The sequence below is a fragment of the Podarcis cretensis genome, assembly GCF_951804945.1.
Source record: "Podarcis cretensis genome assembly, chromosome: 9".
Taxonomy (NCBI): domain Eukaryota; kingdom Metazoa; phylum Chordata; class Lepidosauria; order Squamata; family Lacertidae; genus Podarcis; species Podarcis cretensis.
This window is the reverse complement of record NC_137178.1, coordinates 52508004-52526739: the sequence shown is the minus strand read 5'-3', so window position 1 is coordinate 52526739 and position 18736 is coordinate 52508004. Positions and strand designations below refer to the sequence as shown.

The 18736-nt window shown below is 39.4% G+C and overlaps 2 protein-coding genes across 4 annotated transcripts in view; one reads left to right on the top strand and one right to left on the bottom strand.

Annotated features, from left to right (window-relative positions):
* The window catches only part of CENPU (centromere protein U), a 28951-nt gene extending 27415 nt beyond the window's left edge, over window positions 1-1536 (top strand). For both annotated transcript variants that reach the window (XM_079989924.1, XM_079989923.1), the window contains one exon: window positions 444-1536. In XM_079989924.1, coding sequence (XP_079846050.1) covers window positions 444-566 — 123 coding nt within the window. In that variant the 3' untranslated portion in view covers window positions 567-1536. The remainder of the gene's footprint in view (window positions 1-443) is intronic.
* On the bottom strand, window positions 1505-18651 carry PRIMPOL (primase and DNA directed polymerase). 2 transcript variants are annotated; one of them, XM_079989927.1, is made up of 14 exons: window positions 18524-18651; window positions 17476-17558; window positions 15866-16050; window positions 15624-15715; window positions 13902-14043; window positions 8729-8876; window positions 7523-7810; window positions 6436-6598; window positions 5874-5971; window positions 4876-4962; window positions 4683-4791; window positions 4441-4523; window positions 4306-4352; window positions 1505-1823 (listed from the first exon to the last, which is right to left on the bottom strand). In XM_079989927.1, exons 2-14 carry the CDS (start codon window positions 17483-17485, stop codon window positions 1521-1523), a joined length of 1755 nt encoding a protein of 584 aa, XP_079846053.1. In that variant the 5' UTR covers window positions 17486-17558; window positions 18524-18651; the 3' UTR covers window positions 1505-1520. The 2 variants fall into 2 exon arrangements, with proteins under 2 accessions (XP_079846053.1, XP_079846052.1); XM_079989926.1 differs by lacking the exons at window positions 15624-15715; window positions 15866-16050; window positions 17476-17558; window positions 18524-18651 and adding an exon at window positions 15104-15354.
* Window positions 18652-18736: the final 85 nt, after the last annotated feature.

The window sequence follows — 18736 nt, the reverse complement described above, 5'->3', positions numbered from 1 at the left end:
AAATTCTGTGCTGCTCTAGCCTTTTCTTTTGTAGTTCCCTTCCATCCAGTGGGAGGGAAAAAATGGTATACCAGCTCCAGGGGTAGTGTATTCAATCATCTCTCAGCAGTCCCAGTGGCATGCTGAGGGAAAGAAGGGGTTTGGATCCAGCAGATCCAAAGGCACCTGATCCACCCTTGGTGCTATTACTTTTTGGGCCTACAAAAGTGACACTGCCCACCTAGAGGGAGATCCAGTATATCCTATGGCCCCTGGAATGCCCTGCCAGGCTACCACCCGATTTGACAAACCTGCTTCTGAATAGTCCCCAAACTACAGTGAGTGGTTAGTGTTTATCTGGGTGCAACTGCATGGGTGGGTGGGGATGTGACTGGATTATTTCACAAAGTTTTAATACTGCCTTTCTTAGAAACATTGTTTCCCCCCGTTTTCTTCTTTCATAGTATGGTGCCTCCAGCCTTCCTGCACTCCTGGTGGAATCACGAAGAATTTTAGGAGCTGAAAGCCACGTTCGCCGTATCAACTCAAAATTACAACAGGTTTTAGATTCACAAACAGAGGACTAGACAAATATACATATAATTTACACTTTACTGCCTAACGAATACCCTGCCATATTTTAAATACAACTACACAGCACTCATTGAAATTAATGAACATTACTAAGTTATGTCAATTACTTTCACTAGATCTAATTGGAGTAAAACATAGTTGAATGCCACCCCACTGACACCTCTAATAGTATTGTAGTTGAAGCAGGAAATTTGAAGATTAGTCCTTTTTTGAAGAGATTTTTCTCAAGTGGCTGAACTATTTGTACTTTTAGTGTGGCTATCTGAACGCAGCATAAAAAGAAATAAGTGCTTTTTTAAATTGCCAGTTAAGTTGGAGGCAAATAGGAAGTAGTCGGATAGGATAGAAAACTGAATATGAGCAAGATAAACCTTGATAGTTTTTTATTGGCAAGCTTGAGAAGTGACCACTGCTTGCTGTCAAGCCCTAAGAACATCTGAACAGCAGCATGTTGGGTACCTGTGGCCCACAGGGTAGTATAAATTACACTAAGCTATTTTGTTTTCCATCACTAACATAATTAAAACATACCAGAGAAAAACACTCTAAAATGATTCAGGTAAGCTTCCCTTTTCTGCCAATCTCACACTCTGTGCAAAACAGTTAATATATGTGTAGTTGGACATGTATGTGAATTACACAAATCACTTTCTACACTATAATTATTCATTTGACTTATTTAGCTGTACTAATCCATTTCTAGAATTAAGAGAGAGCATATTTCAGTAACCGGCATGTTGGTGGTTGCCAAGTTGTTTCAGCCCTATAAGTCACTCTGTAAGGGGTACTAATGTTTTTTGGTTTTTGTTCTCTTGGGACTGGCTAGCTGAAACCATAATGATTTCTCAAGTAAAAGCACGTTGTTGGCTAGCTTGTCTGGCTATTGCCAACATAACTATCCCAGTGAATGTTTTTTATTCAGCCATACCTAATTTATTAAAGTAGAGTTACTTTTTTCTTTCATCTCCTTTGTGTTTTCTTGAAACCTCTATTAGGAGTTCATCAGGTATTTCATCTGTACTCCAAGGTTGAAATGTTTCAGCAGCTTCAGCTAGTTCTATATCCTCAGCAGCTTCCAAAAAGCAGGTGTCATTTTCATTATCTCCTGTGATACTTGAGCTTTTCTTGGTCTTCAGCTCTTTATTTTCATGTGTTGCCGTTAAAGATTTTCTTTCTGTAAGGTCGTGGTGTGTGTTTGTTTTTTCTTCAATATTTCCATTTTCATCCATTATATACACATATTCTTCATCCTTTTAAAGCAAACAAGTTATTTCAAAATAAATAGTTATTTGAGGATTATAACTTTTAACCAGGTTTTAAAATATTTATATATTTCTTACAACCAGACAAAAGTTTATTTTTTTTTTTGTTATTGTTACTACCATTGATTACTTGCCTTCTAAACCATTGTCTCAAGGCAATTTACAAATAATTAAAAACAGTTAAACATGAAAACAAAAAATGAATTTAAAACATTGTTTTCAGAAAGTGCAGACAGTGGGTGCCTGTTGTATTGTGAGAGAAATGCTATTCCACAGAACACGGCCCCACTAACAACTCTGCTTTGAATTATTGTGGAATGGGCTTCTGAGATCTTTGGAACTTGCAGGAAAAACTCTCCCTCAGATGGCAGCAATCTACTGGGTGAATCTAAGGGACACGGCAGTCTCACAAGTAACCTGGTCCTGAGCTGTTATAGGGCCTTAAGTCATGCACCAATCAAAGTTGGTGGTTTTTATAAATTCAGTAGAGCACCATTTGCTCCAATGAGTATTCATATACAGTAGCTGCAAACACTCTTAAATACTGCCTGCTTTGGTGTTTAGAGGCATAAGCCAATAACTGTCTACAGCTGCCCAACACAATATATATGGCTGTTGAAGAAGCTTTCCTTCAACAGGAAAGAGCTAAGCCTCAGTGGGAGACTTTCTAACAAGTTGGTCTTTTAAATATCCTGAATGCACAAAGCTAAGAGGCCACACATGCAAGTTCACTTGCAAATTAGTTACCAGATAGAAATTTCACATCATCCAACATCATCACTATTTTTCACCTGAGATGCTTCACATTCAACTTGAGTGTTCACAGATTTAATGATGTCACATATGTGCAGCAGCTCAGAGGCCTACTTCTTGTTAAGATAGTTAATCTATATGTTCAAAAAATGTTATGAAGAGGTGGTTGCCACCAGTGCTTTTTTCTGAGGGGACGCAGGGGTACGCATACCCCTAAACATTTTGTGAATTTAAGTTTGGCCTCATGGAGGGGCAGTATTTCAATATGAGTAGGAAAATGAGAGTACCCCTAAACATTTTTTTAGAAAAAAAGCCACCAATTCAAGTGGAAAGGGTGCTATTCCACGTGGTCAAAGAGCTGTAGTGTAGCTCAGATATATTTTCAAAGTGGTAGATGAAAAGCTAGGAATTCCTTTATTAGGAGATTAATAGAGGGCACTCTTGTGATATTTGTCCCAGCAACATGATTTTTTAGATTTTTTAGCACATTTAGTCATCTGTTATTGCTGGTAAGAAAAAAGTCAAGACACAGAACTCTGCTCAGACTTTACTAATTAGACAACAATATTGTTGCACCATACAGTGGTACCTTGGTTTAAGAACAGCTTAGTTTTTTAACAACTTGGATTAAGAATGCTGCAAACCTGGAAGTAGGTGTTTTGGTTTGTGAACTTTGCCTTGGAAGCAGAACATTTTCCGCTTCCTGTTGAGTGTGTTCCATTTGTAAATTGAGTCCCCCGCTGCTATGGGAAAGGACGCCTTGGTTTAAGAATGCTTTGGTTTAAGAACTGACTTCCGGAACGGATTAAGTTCGTAAACCAAGGTACCACTGTATTTTCATGATAGAACAGGAGCATTCTACCTGCATTTTCATTAACAGTACTTCTGCCAAAATAACACATGGAGAAGGTCATTACAAAGTTCTGGTTTCATTGGGATGTGCTTCCTAGCAGTTGCACAACTGTGCAGACTAAAGGAATTCACAGTTAGATCAGGGATGGGCTTGCATGACTTTAATGAGAGAAACACAAGCAGTACTACAGTATTCACAACCCCAACTCACAATGAGTAATTTTCAGTTCTATGGGCATATTGTACACAAATTGAGAGGAGTTGTGCACTTGCACATAGGGACGCAGGTGGCGCTGTGGGTTAAAGCCTCAGCGCCTAGGGCTTGCCGATCGAAAGGTCGGCGGTTCGAATCCCTGCGGCGGGGTGCGCTCCCGCTGCTCGGTCCCAGCGCCTGCCAACCTAGCAGTTCGAAAGCACCTCCGGGTGCAAGTAGATAAATAGGGACCGCTTACCAGCGGGAAGGTAAACGGCGTTTCCGTGTGCGGCTCTGGCTCGCCAGAGCAGCGATGTCACGCTGGCCACGTGACCCGGAAGTGTCTCCGGACAGCGCTGGCCCCTGGCCTCTTAAGTGAGATGGGCGCACAACCCCAGAGTCTGTCAAGACTGGCCCGTACGGGCAGGGGTACCTTTACCTTACCTTTATGCACTTGCACAACTTTAATAATGCAAGCCTATGACAACATCAAGATGGTGCTAATGAAATACTGATTTTATTTTAAAAAGTAGGCCTGGAATTTTTTTCCCTCTTATGTTTGCTCATTTTTCATCTACACAACTCATTTTCTAAACTACTGTTTGCTACAGAAATAGGTCTTGCCAGGATATAACCAAAACATTTCAATATTGCACTGTGAGAAAAGCATACCTCTTTGAAAAGAAATGGGAGGCATACCTCAGCTGGTAGTGGAAAACCTGTTAAATACAAAGAGAGTTTATATTGAATTATAACCATTTAACATTAGTACCTGTAATATTGTAGATAATACAAAAAAGTACTCACATTCTGACTTGAAGTTTTCTGCTCTGCAAACAGGGTCATGGCATTTTTGATACCAATTCTCCCTTTTCAAATCTATTACAATCCTTGAAATAATAGATTTAATAGTTTATGTAAGTTTCAGAATGAGAGTGATCTTAATTGCTTTATTTTATAGCCTTGCTACAGATAAATGCTTTGCAGAAAAGATAATCCTAGTTTTATTAACCTATTGAATAAATTGTTTTTAGGAAAAGTATACATACATTATATTGTTACTTTTGTGAGCTCTGCCAATATTCATGCACCAGCGATATTTGGAGATGTCATATACAAGAAGTTGCTCAAGAGAAAAATAGTTCCATCTTCTTATCCCTGAAAAAACAGATGTTCCACTTTGTAAACAACTTCATTCTCTTTAGAATTGCCACCTCTGCTTGGACCAAAAATATTCCTTACCTCCTTGAACATTATCTTTGTTGACCAAAAAAAGAACGAAGTTATCAATTTCTGGATAAGGTGAACACTGATATCCTCTTATGGGGTCTATAAAAAAATTACAAATGTTAATAACTTATTCTTCCATAGCACATACTAAGAAATAAAATATGAACACTGTTAGGAACAGAATTAGGACCTCATTGCCATGGTAAAAAAAGCAAAAAGCTCCATACCAAAACCATTTCTGGCTTGCCTGTCATAGTACACAAGCAATTATTAACAGATGATGCTAAAACTTGGCCAGGCAGCAGCAGGGCATAACAGGAACATAGCCATTGTTGCATCCATGTCGCTTATGTCAATTGAGGCAGCGTTGGCATAGCACTGGCCACCCACACCTGGTTTGGGCTTTCAGTAGGCTACTGCCAGAAGCTGGGATAATGCTAGCATCACTCCACCAGCTGAGTCCAGTGGAGCTGCTCTGGGCTGGATGGAATAATGCAGCCGCCAGCTTCGCATATCAGAGGAACAGAGCCTGGTATGAACTTCACCTAAGAAAGCTGAATTCCGAGTCTCCTTCCCTCAAGTCTGCACTGAGAAAGTAATAAAATCTAACATGCTTTTCATATCTAGCCTAGTAATCGGCAGCAGTACAAATTAATCCTGCTGCACATTCCTCCATTCTTTAAACTTCTGATAACGTGACACTTCTGAAAATTTTTGGATTACCTTTTGTTTTTTGTGTGTAATACACTGCAAGGACCACTGACGAAAAGCGGTTTAATCAAATACTTGTCAGCAGCTTGCAAAATTTTTGAATTGTAGAGATTTGAAGTATTTACTATGCATAATAATGTTTCAGGATAAACTTCTTCAGAAGCACAGCTAGACATAAATTTCAATATTCAAACATACTCATTTTCACAGCCACATGCTGAAATAAAAACATTTTGAAATTTTAAATGCCATAGCATCATTTCCATAACATGAATTGAAATTTATTTTAACACAATTACCCAGACAGCCATTAGAAACACTGCCGTCTAAATCCGTAGATTTTTCTTTTGCCTCCTTTGGGTTGTCACAGGACAAAATTTTTAAACTGTCTGAAAATCTGAGAAGAAACAGAGGGGGAAGAATCTTAATACTTGCAGGATACAAGCATATTTTCCACAGCCACACATCTATATCCACACTTTAACAATTTTTTTTTTTTAAAAAAAGCTCATTATTTTCACTTATTTAGCTATATCAGTGCTTGGAGAAGCAGTCACAAATCATGGATAAAATGACAAATAGAAAAAACAGGACAACAGGAAAAATTCTGCTTTATACCAACCACCTTCCAAGATTTATAGCCAGATGAGAGGAGAGCTCCTCAAGCCAAGAGACTTAAACACAGCCCAATCTATTATGACTCTACAAGGCAACGTTGCTCCAAATCCTCCAGGATTCCAAGCAGAGGGGGACTAGCATACATAATAATCAGTCATTGCTATTGCAAGTGAAATAATGAATATCCTCAATAATCACTAAAAAGTACTAGGGAAATTAGCATTTCAATAGTGATATTGTTACCTTACATTACAGATCAAAGAGGAAAGGAAATACTGCTCTTCTGTACAAGAATTCTTTACTGGTTCAGGAACAAATCTGTTATCTTCAGCAATGTCCAAAACTATACTGTTTCCTGCTTTTGATGACTTGTATAATCGGAAGTTTCTGTTCTTTGTATATACTCCTAGAGAAAAACGGTTATTGGCTGTATCTACAATTGCTTATGCAATTCAACAATTAAATGTGTTTAAGGCCACCAATTTCAATTCATAAACTCTTGGAATGCAGCTCTTAATTTATCACTGAATACCTTTTTAACAACAGCTGGGATCTCACTAACGGTTTTTTTTGGGTGTTTTTGTATCTCAAATAAGATTTCCAACATGTGAGGGGATTAGAATGTAGAGTCCTGACAATACTTGTGTTTGTGGTGTCAGATGAAGTATGCTTGAAAATACGCAAACACCCTGAGCCAGAAAACACTCAAGAGAAGGTAGACTTTATGCAGCAAATGTTGGCCCATGTCCCTGAATATCACATGTATAAATAAAGAATGACTGTGTTCTTATTGCATCCTCCCTCCCCATATGCAAAGTCCCTGACAGCTGTTCCTCATCTTCTCTTTTGGCACTTTTCACATGGGCGGAGAATTGCGCATACCCAATCATACATACAACAGGACCAGATCAGGCCCACCATTTTTAGTATCAGTGTTAATCAGCACACACTGGACAAATTCACAATGAGTAATTTTGAAATTATCTCCGTACTGAAATAACCAATTGGCAAAAAGCTTCTTAAAGCATTACCCATCTACCCTATGCTGTCAACCTTGAAATACATACAAGGGCTACAGCAGGGGTGGTCAACATGGCGCCATCCTTTCATTGTCTGAGTACAGCATCTATCATCCCCATCCACTAGCTATACTGGCTGGGGCTCCTGGAAGTTGTAGCCTGACAATACCTAAAGGGCCCCCCAGCTACAGCAGATTTTCAGATATACCTGCCAGCTCTCCTGTTAAGGCATAAATAAAATGTTCCCAGATTCTTCACATATGCAAAAATATTACCATAGAGCTGTGTATTAAATGTGCATTTATATTTACCAAGATCTACGAACAACTGCTTTTCTCCGTGTTTACCATTCACTATTAGAAAAGAAAGATCTGGATTTTCTTTCCATTGAGATGCACCATTTCCCAAAGAATTGTTTGCACTAAGTTGCCTACTATGAGACACATCCTTGGTGACAGACTGGTTTTCAACAGAGCTGGGCAAATCAGTGGCAGCTTTGCAACTCTGAGAACGAGAGACCACCTGTTTCTCTGGAACCATTGCGTCTCTTTTCCTAGTTAAAAGAACAGCAGGTTGCAAAATTTTTCTTAAAAAGTTACCTAAAAAACAGAATGGGGAAATTTGAGAGATCAACAATAGGAAAGTTAAACAATCTAAGAATCAATATGCAATTGCTTGCCTAATAGGAAACAGTGGATCTTTATAAATTGGGGGGGAGGGGGGAGCCAAAACAGCAGGAACTGTACGAATTCCTTTTTCTAAGATTTTACTAACAGCTTATCCAGTTAGCTTCTCATGCTCCTGATCTGGTGGTTAGAATACAAACAAAAGCATAGAAAGAACCCTATGACATTAGCTGGCATGCTGTAGGAGGCTAGCAATACACAACCCACACCAAACCAGCCATGAGGGCAAGGGTACCAGTGCAGACTGGAATAACTTGCACAATGAACCTCTGTAAGCTGGAAGTACTGAGTCTGTGTGTTACTATTATTTACACTCTTTGTCCAAGGAGCTCAAGTTGGTTCTTCCAGAACATTTTATCCTCTTAACGATCCCCTGAGGCTCGTTAGACAGAGATGTTGTTGTTGTTTGGTCGTTTAGTCGTGTCCGACTCTTCGTGACCCCATGGACCAGAGCACGCCAGGCACTCCTGTCTTCCACTGCCTCCCAGAGTTTGGTCAAACTCATGCTGGTAGCTTCGAGAACCCTGTTCAACCATCTCGTCCTCTGTCGTCCCCTTCTCCTTGTGCCCTCCATCTTGCCCAACATCTAGACAGAGATAGTCTGGCCCAAGTTCAGTCAACTTCATGGCTGAGTGAGGATTTGAACCTGTCTTCCTGCTCCTAGTCAGACACTTTAACCAATGAAGCATGTGAGCCACACTTGCCAACTGACTGTATATACAGCCCAACTTGTTAGATATATATAAAAAAATTGATAATATAAATTCATATCCACTACTTTAAAATGGTTGCAAATCAATTTTGCATGCATTTGAAATAAATTGTGCTTACCTATATGAATATTATTCTTAAATGCAGCATTGTGGAGCAAAAATATTAAGTGGCAACTAAATTTTTCTTTGGTGCTGGAATCCAGATTCAAAACATCTTCAACTGAACATTTTATTCCATAGTGTTCATCAATTTTTTTACAAATGAACTGAAAGACACAGTGAAATTCTCCCTTTATCATTTTGTCCCTTATTAATTATTAAACTTGTTAATGGCTTATTACCCAATAAGTATCCACACTACTTACAACATATTTTAAACATTGCCATAAGGAAAAACATAAGATAATATAAACATTTAGAAGACCTGATATGCAAAATTAACCGGCACAAAAAATGGCTTCATTTCATAGCATTTAGAAAAACTAACAGAAAATTTCAAATACAGCAAAATACAAGTAAGTACCTTTATGACTAAGATTTAACTTGGTATATGACTTTAAGCTCATTGACTCCACTGAAATGTGGCATTCTTAAGCCACATTAGTTTGTGCTTCTGCAGGAAGGCCCGTCGGACGTTTGGCTTCCAAAAAATATTTTGCAAACTGGAACACTCCTGTGTTTGCGGCGTTCGGGAGCCAAAACGTTCGAGAACTAAGCTGTTTGAAAACCAAGGTACGACTGTACTCTGTAACAGTATCCTATTGCAGTAACAGTATTTAAAAATATAGTTATTTTATGTTTTCATTCATTATAAAGATGATGAAAAGCCAAATAAATAGTCCCATCCAAGACATCTGGTAGAAAAAGCCCTCCTCCAAGAGAAGGAACATTCTTTTCTGAAGCCCAACTGACATGGACGAGAATCGACCAAATATGGATATCTAGAGGTCTGGCATCTAAGACCAGAAAGGTGGAAATCTGCCCAAAGACCTGCTCCGACCATAATGCTGTAAAGATGGATATGACACTACTACCAACCGGCTCCTTTAGATGGAAGATGAATGACAATTTGTTTAGAGACCAGGAGATTACCAAGAAGGCCCAAAAAGTCCTGAAGGATTATTTTGAGATAAACTTGAATACCACAGTGGAAAAAAGAACCATCTGGGATGCAAGTAAGGCCGTGATGAGGGGGTTCTTGATACAACAGAATGCTGTAAAGAAAAGGATACAAAATGAGAAAAAAGATAAGATTTTGGAGAAAATTAAAGAACTCGAGAAGAAGTTAAGATCAAATCCGAAGTCACAGCCGATTCTGAGAGAAATTAAACTCTATCAAGCACAATATTCTAAATTGATAAATCAGGAAATAGAGTGGAAAGTTAAACTAATGAAACAAAGAACATTTGAATCGGCGAATAAATGTGGGAAACTGCTAGCATGGCAGTTGAAGAAGAGACAAAAACTAAACACAGTTACAAATTTAGAGATTGAAGGAAGAAACATTCAGAACCCTGTGGATATTAGAAAATGCTTCCAGAGATATTTCAAAAAACTATATACTCAAGGGCCGCAAGATGAGGCTGAGATAAAACAATTTTTGAAAAAGAATGGACTACCAAAACTGTCACAAGAAAATAGAGTAATCCTGAACTCTAAAATAACACGACAAGAGATTGAACAAGCCATTCAGAACATGCAATTGGGCAAATCTCCAGGGCCAGATGGGCTCACCTCCAAGTACTATAAGACATTGAAAGACTATTTGATACAACCATTGTTGGAGGTTAGCAATGAAATTTTGGAGGGGAAGAAGGCGCCGGCATCGTGGAAAGAAGCGTTTATCACATTGATACCAAAATTGGAAACTGAAAAGACTCAACTTAAGAACTACCGCCCCATCTCTCTTCTAAATGTGGATTACAAAATATTTGCAGACATTTTAGCAAGTAGATTTAAAAAAGTTTTAAATCAGGTAATTCATAAGGATCAGGCAGGCTTTCTCCCAGGCAGACATTTGTTTGCTAATACAAGGAACATTATTGATATTTTGGAACTTTTGCAAACAAATATCAATACGAAAGCAGTGTTAATTTTCATAGATGCGGAGAAGGCCTTCGATAATATTTCTTGGAAATTTATGAAGGAAAATTTGGAAGGGATGGGAGTGGGACGGGGTTTTGGAAATGGGATAGATGCAATTTATTCAGAACAAAAGGCTAAACTGATAGTCAACAATGTGATTACAGAAGAGTTCAAAATTGAAAAAGGAACACGACAAGGCTGTCCTATTTCCCCATTGTTATTTATTTCGGTCCTGGAGGTGCTCTTGAACATGATTAGAGGGGACCGGTTGGTTGAAGGAATTCAGGTCGGAGCGAAGCAATATAAACTTAAAGCGTTTGCAGATGACCTAGTTTTGACCCTACAGGAGCCAGAATCTAGTACGAAAAAAGTATTACAACTGATTCAAGAGTTTGGTCGGGTAGCGGGATTTAAACTAAACAAGCAGAAAACTAAGGTATTGGGAAAAAATTTGACAGTTACAGAGTCAGAACGGTTTCAGAAAGAGACAGAGTTAAATGTGGTTAAAAAAGTAAAATACCTAGGGGTAAACATAACAGCAAAAAATCTGAGTCTATTTAAAGATAATTATGAGAAATGCTGGTCAGAAATTAAGAGAGATTTAGAAAGTTGGACAAGACTGAAACTTTCCTTGTTAGGTCGAATCGCTGCTGTAAAGATGAATGTATTGCCAAAAATGCTGTTTTTATTTCAAACATTACAGATTGTGGACAAAACAGAGTGCTTCCGGAAGTGGCAGAGAGACATTTCCAAATTTGTCTGGCAGGGCAAAAAGCCCAGAATTAAGTTTAAGATACTAACTGATGCAAAAGAAAGAGGGGGCTTTGCCCTGCCAGACTTAAGGCTGTATTATGAATCAGCAGCTTTCTGCTGGTTAAAAGATTGGCTGCTCCTCGAGGACACTGATGTATTAGATTTGGAAGGTTTCGACAATGCGTTTGGTTGGCATGCATATTTATGGTATGACAAGGTTAAGATTAATAAGACTTTCAAGAACCATATTGTCAGAAAAGCAGTGTTTAATGTCTGGACAAAATACAAAGACTTATTGGAAAATAAAACTCCAAGGTGGCTTTCACCATTGGAAGCTAAGGCCCGGAAAAGACTCAATATGGAGGCCAAATGGCCGAAGTATTGGGAAATATTAGAAAAAGACCGAGACAACTGGAAATTGCAGAGTCAGGAGAAAATGAAAGACAAAGTGCGAGATTGGTTACACTATGCTCAGATTAAAGAAGTTTTTAAACTTGATAAAAAGTTAGGATTCCAGGTGGAAAAATCGAAGTTAGAAACGGAACTGTTAGAGCCTAAGACTAAGGTACTTTCAAGAACGTATAACTTGCTGCTAAAATGGAACACACAAGATGAAACGGTTAAATCGGCTATGATAAAGTGGGCACAGGACATTGGGTATAATATTATGTTTGAGGACTGGGAAAAGTTGTGGACTACTGGGCTGAAGTTTACTGCATGTAATGCTTTGAAAGAAAATGTAATGAAAATGATATATAGATGGTACATGACCCCAGTCAAACTTGCAAAAATATACCACTTGTCTGATAATAAGTGTTGGAAATGTAAGGAAAATGAAGGAACGTTCTTTCACCTTTGGTGGACTTGCCCTAAAGTGAAGGCTTTCTGGGAAATGATATACAATGAGCTGAAAAAGGTATTTAAGTATACCTTCCTTAAGAAACCAGAGGCCTTCCTTTTGGGTATTGTTGGCCAAGGGGTGTTAAAGAAGGATCGAACATTTTTTATGTATGCAACAACAGCAGCAAGGATACTCGTTGCTAAGCATTGGAAAACTCAAGATCTACCCACACTGGAAGAATGGCAGATGCAACTGATAGACTATATGGAACTGGCCGAGATGACGGGCAGAATCCGAGACCTGGGAGAGGAGACGGTGGAAGAAGACTGGAAAAAATTTAAGATTTATTTGCAAAAATATTGTAAATTGTATGAATGTTAAGCAGGATGTTTGATCATAAACAACTTGGCACCATTGAAACAGACGAAGTGAACTATGAAGATAAGTTAAATTCATGAAAAAAATCAAATTTTTAGATAACTATTAGGCTAAGTTTAATGTTTTAAAGAGCAAAATAAACGTATCTAAAATTTTAAGATATAACATTGGAAAATTAGATTATAAGGTGGGGATAAGGTGATAAATTGCTGGTTTAATTTCTATTAATTTGGAACGCAGGAGCGGGAGATGTGAGGAAGTCCAAAGAATACAAGAAAATATGTTATGATATGTGATATCTTTGTATGTTTTTCTTTGTGTGTTGTAATCAAAAAACCCTTAATAAATATTATTAAAAAAAGAAAAAGAAAAAGCCCTCCTCCAACTCAGGGGTACTTATGTGTTGGTCATGGGGAGAGAGACAGTGGTCAGTTTTCCCTTTAAGCCACAGCCCTTTCTGTTTCATGGAATGCTGCTCAGGAGAATCCCCTGGGCTTTGGGAGCAAGTTTGCAAGGGGTACAGCAAGCAGGTGAGTGGGAGCTGAAAAGGTCCTGGGCGTATGTAGTACGTTACACATAGCCTTTTGATTGTTGGCCAGTCCATTTCAGATGGACTGATAGTCCCTTATACTGGGGCCAAAAAAATGCCTTTTTGGTCAAGCAACACTTCAAAGGTTTTAGGCCTCATCCCTGGTCCTTCCTCTTTTACACAGCGCATGGGAAATCAACCACACTGTCCCTCTTCACCCAGCATCAGAAAGACTCAGAGTTTCCACTTCTGTCAAAAGGGCACATCTTATGACTACGTACTGAAACAGAGACAGCTGCTATTTTCCCCATTGTGCTCCAACTTTCATACCACACAAAACTTCTTTTTTTGAAACTTTAAGACTAGGCACTCTTCTTTGGTAAAATAAAAGTATTATATGTTACTTGAAATTTCGAAGTTCTGGTATTTAACATCAAAGTCTGCTCACGCTATATTCCCTCACAATTAATATTACTACTTCTCAAGTGCTTAGACTAGATAGAAAGGTCATGGCATGTCTTGCCCAATATCTTGCAGGATTAGATTTTAAACTAACATGATGGTGTAGCATTTGTTTGAATCACCAAAGAACAAGATTCTACTGCCTCCCTTGGTGGCTTATTTCATTGATAAAATTCCATTATACCGAGCATATTTCCCCTAATGTTTTGCCCAAATCTATATTTCTTATTACTTTAATATTACCTCTATCAAGTCTGCTACCATCTGTTTCCCATCAGCTTCTTGATTAGCTGGTATGTAGAATTCCAAATCAAAGTAAAGTTTGCAAACAGCTTCTTCTGGAATAACCTCATAACAATGCATAAGGCTTGTTTCATTATATGCTCTAGATTAAAGGGAGAATCGTAATAATTTATATTCATTGCAATTACAATTACCAGATTACAGCAAATATTCCAAATTATTTTAAATAAAATCGTAGTTATTTTACATTGCTATTGCCTTGCATGCAGGTGAAATGCAAATGGAACCTTCTGAAAGGCCAAACAGAAAAGAACCCTTATTGTCTGGAAAAAACCATAGCATCCTATTGATGAACACAGTTGTTTACCATCAAATTTGGAATGAGTAACTCTAAACTATAAAGAAATATATAGTTTGGGAACACTTTGAGTTATTGCCTGCTCCAAAAATATGTCCCAGTTCTTTATGTGTACAGTCATACCTCGGGTTGAATGTGCTTCGGGATGAGCACGTTCGAGTTGCGCTCCGCGGCAACCCAGAAGAAACAGAGCTCGTTACTTCTGGGTTTCGCCACTTGCGCATGCGCAGATGCTCAAAATTATGTCACGCGCATGCACAGAAGCACTGAAACGTGACCCGCGCACGCGCAGACACGGGTTACGTTTGCTTCTAGATGCGAATGGCGCTCCGGAACGGATCCCGTTCACATCTAGAGGTACCACTGTATGGTTTTACAGAAAGCCACTACACTGCTGAAGAACACAAAAGCACAAAGATGTGCTGGCTGAGTGAGCCTATCTAAGTAAAGCTGTATAACTGTTGCAACGAGCTTATACCAGAAGTGAACTAATGTGGCAACAGATGTCAGGCGCTACACCAGCACTCATGTTGTTGAGTGAGGTCAAAGGTGCAAAAGATGGGCCCACATATTTTTTAGTTTCCTTTTTGGAAGAAAAAGAAAATATACCCTCAATCTAATAAAAATCTAATGAAAAGTTGAATGTCCTGTCACACTGGGGGGAAAACACAAATGAATATACAGTGGCACCTTGGCTCTTGAACATAATTCATTCGAGAAGTCCGTTCGACTTCCGAAACGTTAGAAAAACAAGGCGTGGCTTCCGATTGGCTAGGCACCCTGGAAACAATAGCTGACAACCGCATCAGACATTTGGCTTCCAAAAAACGTTTGAAAACCGGACTTCCAGGTGCTGAAATGTTCAAGTACCAAGGTGTTCGAGAACCAAGGTTCCACTGCATAGGCTTGATTCCAGGAGCATCCCAAGCAGAATTCCACTCAGGAGGTGCTCTAGTCAGCAGAGGAAGGAAAGCTGACTATTACAGAATCCCATTTCCCCTTCCAATCCTTAGTGCTCTCCCAAAATCTACTTCACATGATTGGGGGACCTACTGGAACACTGTGAAAAGGGATGCTAGGGGCTTCTGGGGAACTCAGCAAAAGTTCCCCCTCACCTTGTCTTCTCTCACTGTGATCCCACTGCTGGATCAAAGGTATAAGGTAGGAGCCCTTTCATATCCCAAAGGCAAAGTCTGGATTCAACTTCTAAATTGCAATGGCTGCAACCTTACACACATCTACATGGGGGTAAGTGCCATTTAACACAGGGGAACTTATTCAAAGTAAACACACAAAGGTTTGGGTTACATCAATATATGAACATAAATCATTCTGCGTACAGTATTTGTTTTTCAGATACTTGCCTATAATAAAACCAAAGCTCTGTGTATGTTGTCACAAGATAAATCCTTTGCTTGTTTTCTGCATTCTTTTCCAAAGCAAATACATGAACATCCTTTAAAAATGAAAAAATAAAATCCTCAATCAACAAATCAAAGTACCCAAAGCCAAGTCATTTCTCAATTATAAATGTGCTATAACAAAAACTTAACATGTGCAAGGCATATTGCTGGCAAAGCCACATTCTAATCATTAACCATCATACCTGTTTACAAGTTTTGGCAAAGTTAAATGCCTGAGTTTGCCGATGAAATAGCTTCCAAACTGGGGTTGCTTGCCATGGTTTGGACAACTGCGGTTTGTAACGTGCACAGAGAGGCCGTCGTTTATACGAAGATGCTAGCTCCTCAATATCCTTTAGCCTTTCTTCCCATTTTCTCTTTGTCTGTTCTAAAGCAATCAAATTATCAAGTTTGTATTCAACCAAGAGTTCCATTTATAAATAACAAGTGAAGCTCATGATTATTTACAGATAGTTATTATACAATATAGCCCAGATCGACTCTTACTGTCTTCTTGACCAGAGATGAAATTGTGGCATTGGTAAATGGGTGGTGCAAATAAGCAAAGAAGCATGCAAGTACAGTGGCACCTCGGGTTAAGTACTTAATTCGTTCCGGAAACTGTTCTTAACCTGAAGCACCACTTTAGCTAATGAGGCCTCCTGCTGCCGCCGTTCCTCCGGAGCACGATTTCTGTTCTCATCCTGAAGCAAAGTTCTTAACCTGAAGCACTATTTCTGTGTTAGCAGAGTCATTAACCTGAAGCGTATGTAACCTGAGGTACCACTGTACAGACTTAACCACTTCCAGAATCAATTGAAACCATTGACCAGTAAGACAAGGTGCTTGCTTATTTTGAAGCTTCAGCTTATCCTGTATCTTAAGAGACACTTGGGAAGTGCATAGATAGATATTTCACAGGCTAATTGGGTTGGTGGACATGCAAACGATATGTCTAGCATCAGCAGTACATTGAACAGAGAACACATCCCACTTCTTACAATTTATTTAGCAACTGGGTATTGATATTATTAGAAAGCTCCAACATATTGGGAAAGGTGCACATAGACCACAATTTCCATGTTAAAATATACATTAAACAGGGATTGAGTTCTTTGCTGGTTGCTGCTCACGTATAAGACAGAAAACTGGAGTACATAAACATGCACTTCTTAAAAATAGGGCTGCACTTGACACACCACTCTTAACACTAAATTGTTCAAAGTACATATTTTAATGTCAAGCCATTACATCCTTCAGCAAGCATGTCATGTTCCACCAGAAAATCAGTTTTAAAGGTGGAAGTATTAATACACGTGATCATGAAACAGGACATTAGTCCAGTGATGCAGATATGATGCAAATATGTCTGTGTATATATATATGGATCATGTCATTCTCATCATATATTCAGTCCAGTATCCTATGTTCTCAATCTGCATTTCCCACCTTATATTTCAGAATATGCACATATATTTCCTGGGTTGGATCCAAAGAATTTGGACCCAGAAGCTCTTCCACAAACAGAAGGGACTTTTGCTGATTTCCTCTACTTGCAGCCCTAACATCCTGTCCCAGAAAGTCCTCCAACCCTCTGAAGCAGATTTTCAAGGGTCACAGGAAAAATGAGGCACCAAGACCACCTAATTCCATGCGATGTCTCCTCACAGAATTCTGAACGAACCACTAATGTCAACTGAATCAAATAAATTATTCTGAATCAGCAGTGATTTTATCTGCAAGAAGTTTTAATCATGCTTAATACTGCTAAGTTTAATGTAAATATTTTCAGAACTTGGAATAGTGGACTTACTGGTGCTCATGATACCTTTCTTGCAGAGAAGTAATCAGTCTTTATCCTTCTTTGAGACAGCAAACACACTGAGGGGAAAATACCTGTAAAAACGTAGACTATTAATATGCTGAATATGAGAAATGGTTAATTTCCTTCATAAGTGTAAATCACCCCGTGGTTGAGCTAACTGCAGGTGCAAAAACAGCCAAGCCAGTTGCTATGGTAAAGACCCAGTGCCCCAACTATATCTGTGATTGACACCTCAGCTCAGTAGTAAAGTCTGTTAGTTGTCCAGTGCTGGACTTATTTAGAGCAATGTGTACTATACAAATACAAAGTATTTGTATACAGTAGTACTCATTTGTATAGTGCACATATAGTACACGGTAGACATACATTGTGTACCGGGGCCCAAAATCCACTTGGCACCCAGACCATATGCAAAGGAAATGCAAATAGGCCTTCCAGCACGCACGCACGTGCACACACACACACAAAAGAAGGGTTTCAGGTTCCTATAAGCCAGATCTTTCCAAACTTTTCATGTTGGTGACACTCTGTTTAGACATGCATCATTTCGCGACACAGTAATTCAGTTTTACTAGCGAACCGGAGATTAAACTAACCCCTTTCCAGCCCCGGGAGGAGCGTGCGGAGCGTTCGCACGACACACTGCAGCCAACACACTAATGCATGGGTAGGCAACCTAAGGCCTGGGGGCTGGATCTGGCCCAATCGCCTTCTCAATCCAGCCCACGGACAGTCCGGGAATCAGCGTGGTTTTACATGAGTGGAATGTGTCCTTTTATTTAAAATACATCTCTGGGTTATTGGTGGGGCCTGCCTGGTGTTTTTACATACCTACTAATAGGTATCTAAAGCCATTTGCACATAACAAAATATGTATTATATGAAAGTAATTGTTGAACTGAAATACAATTAAGAAGCATATTAATAGTGAAAGGGGGGGCAAGAGAGTGGGGCCCTAAGCTATAGCTTGTTTAGCTTATACGTCAATTTGGCACTGATGGGGGGTGAACCGCATCGCAGCTGCCCCCCTACCTACCTCTAAGAAGAGAGCGTGGCGAGGAGAGCAGCTGCAGCCCCGCAGCCGCTTCCGAAGAGGAGTGGCTTTGCGCGCGCAAAAGAGGGAGCCGACGGGCGGTTTCCCGCGCTTTCCATTGGACAAACTTCCTTGTTGCTGGGGCCGTCGCCGTTGCTAGGGCAGCTTCCTCTCCTGCTTCCTTTCCTCCTCCTCTTGGGGCGGGGCTGAGGGGCG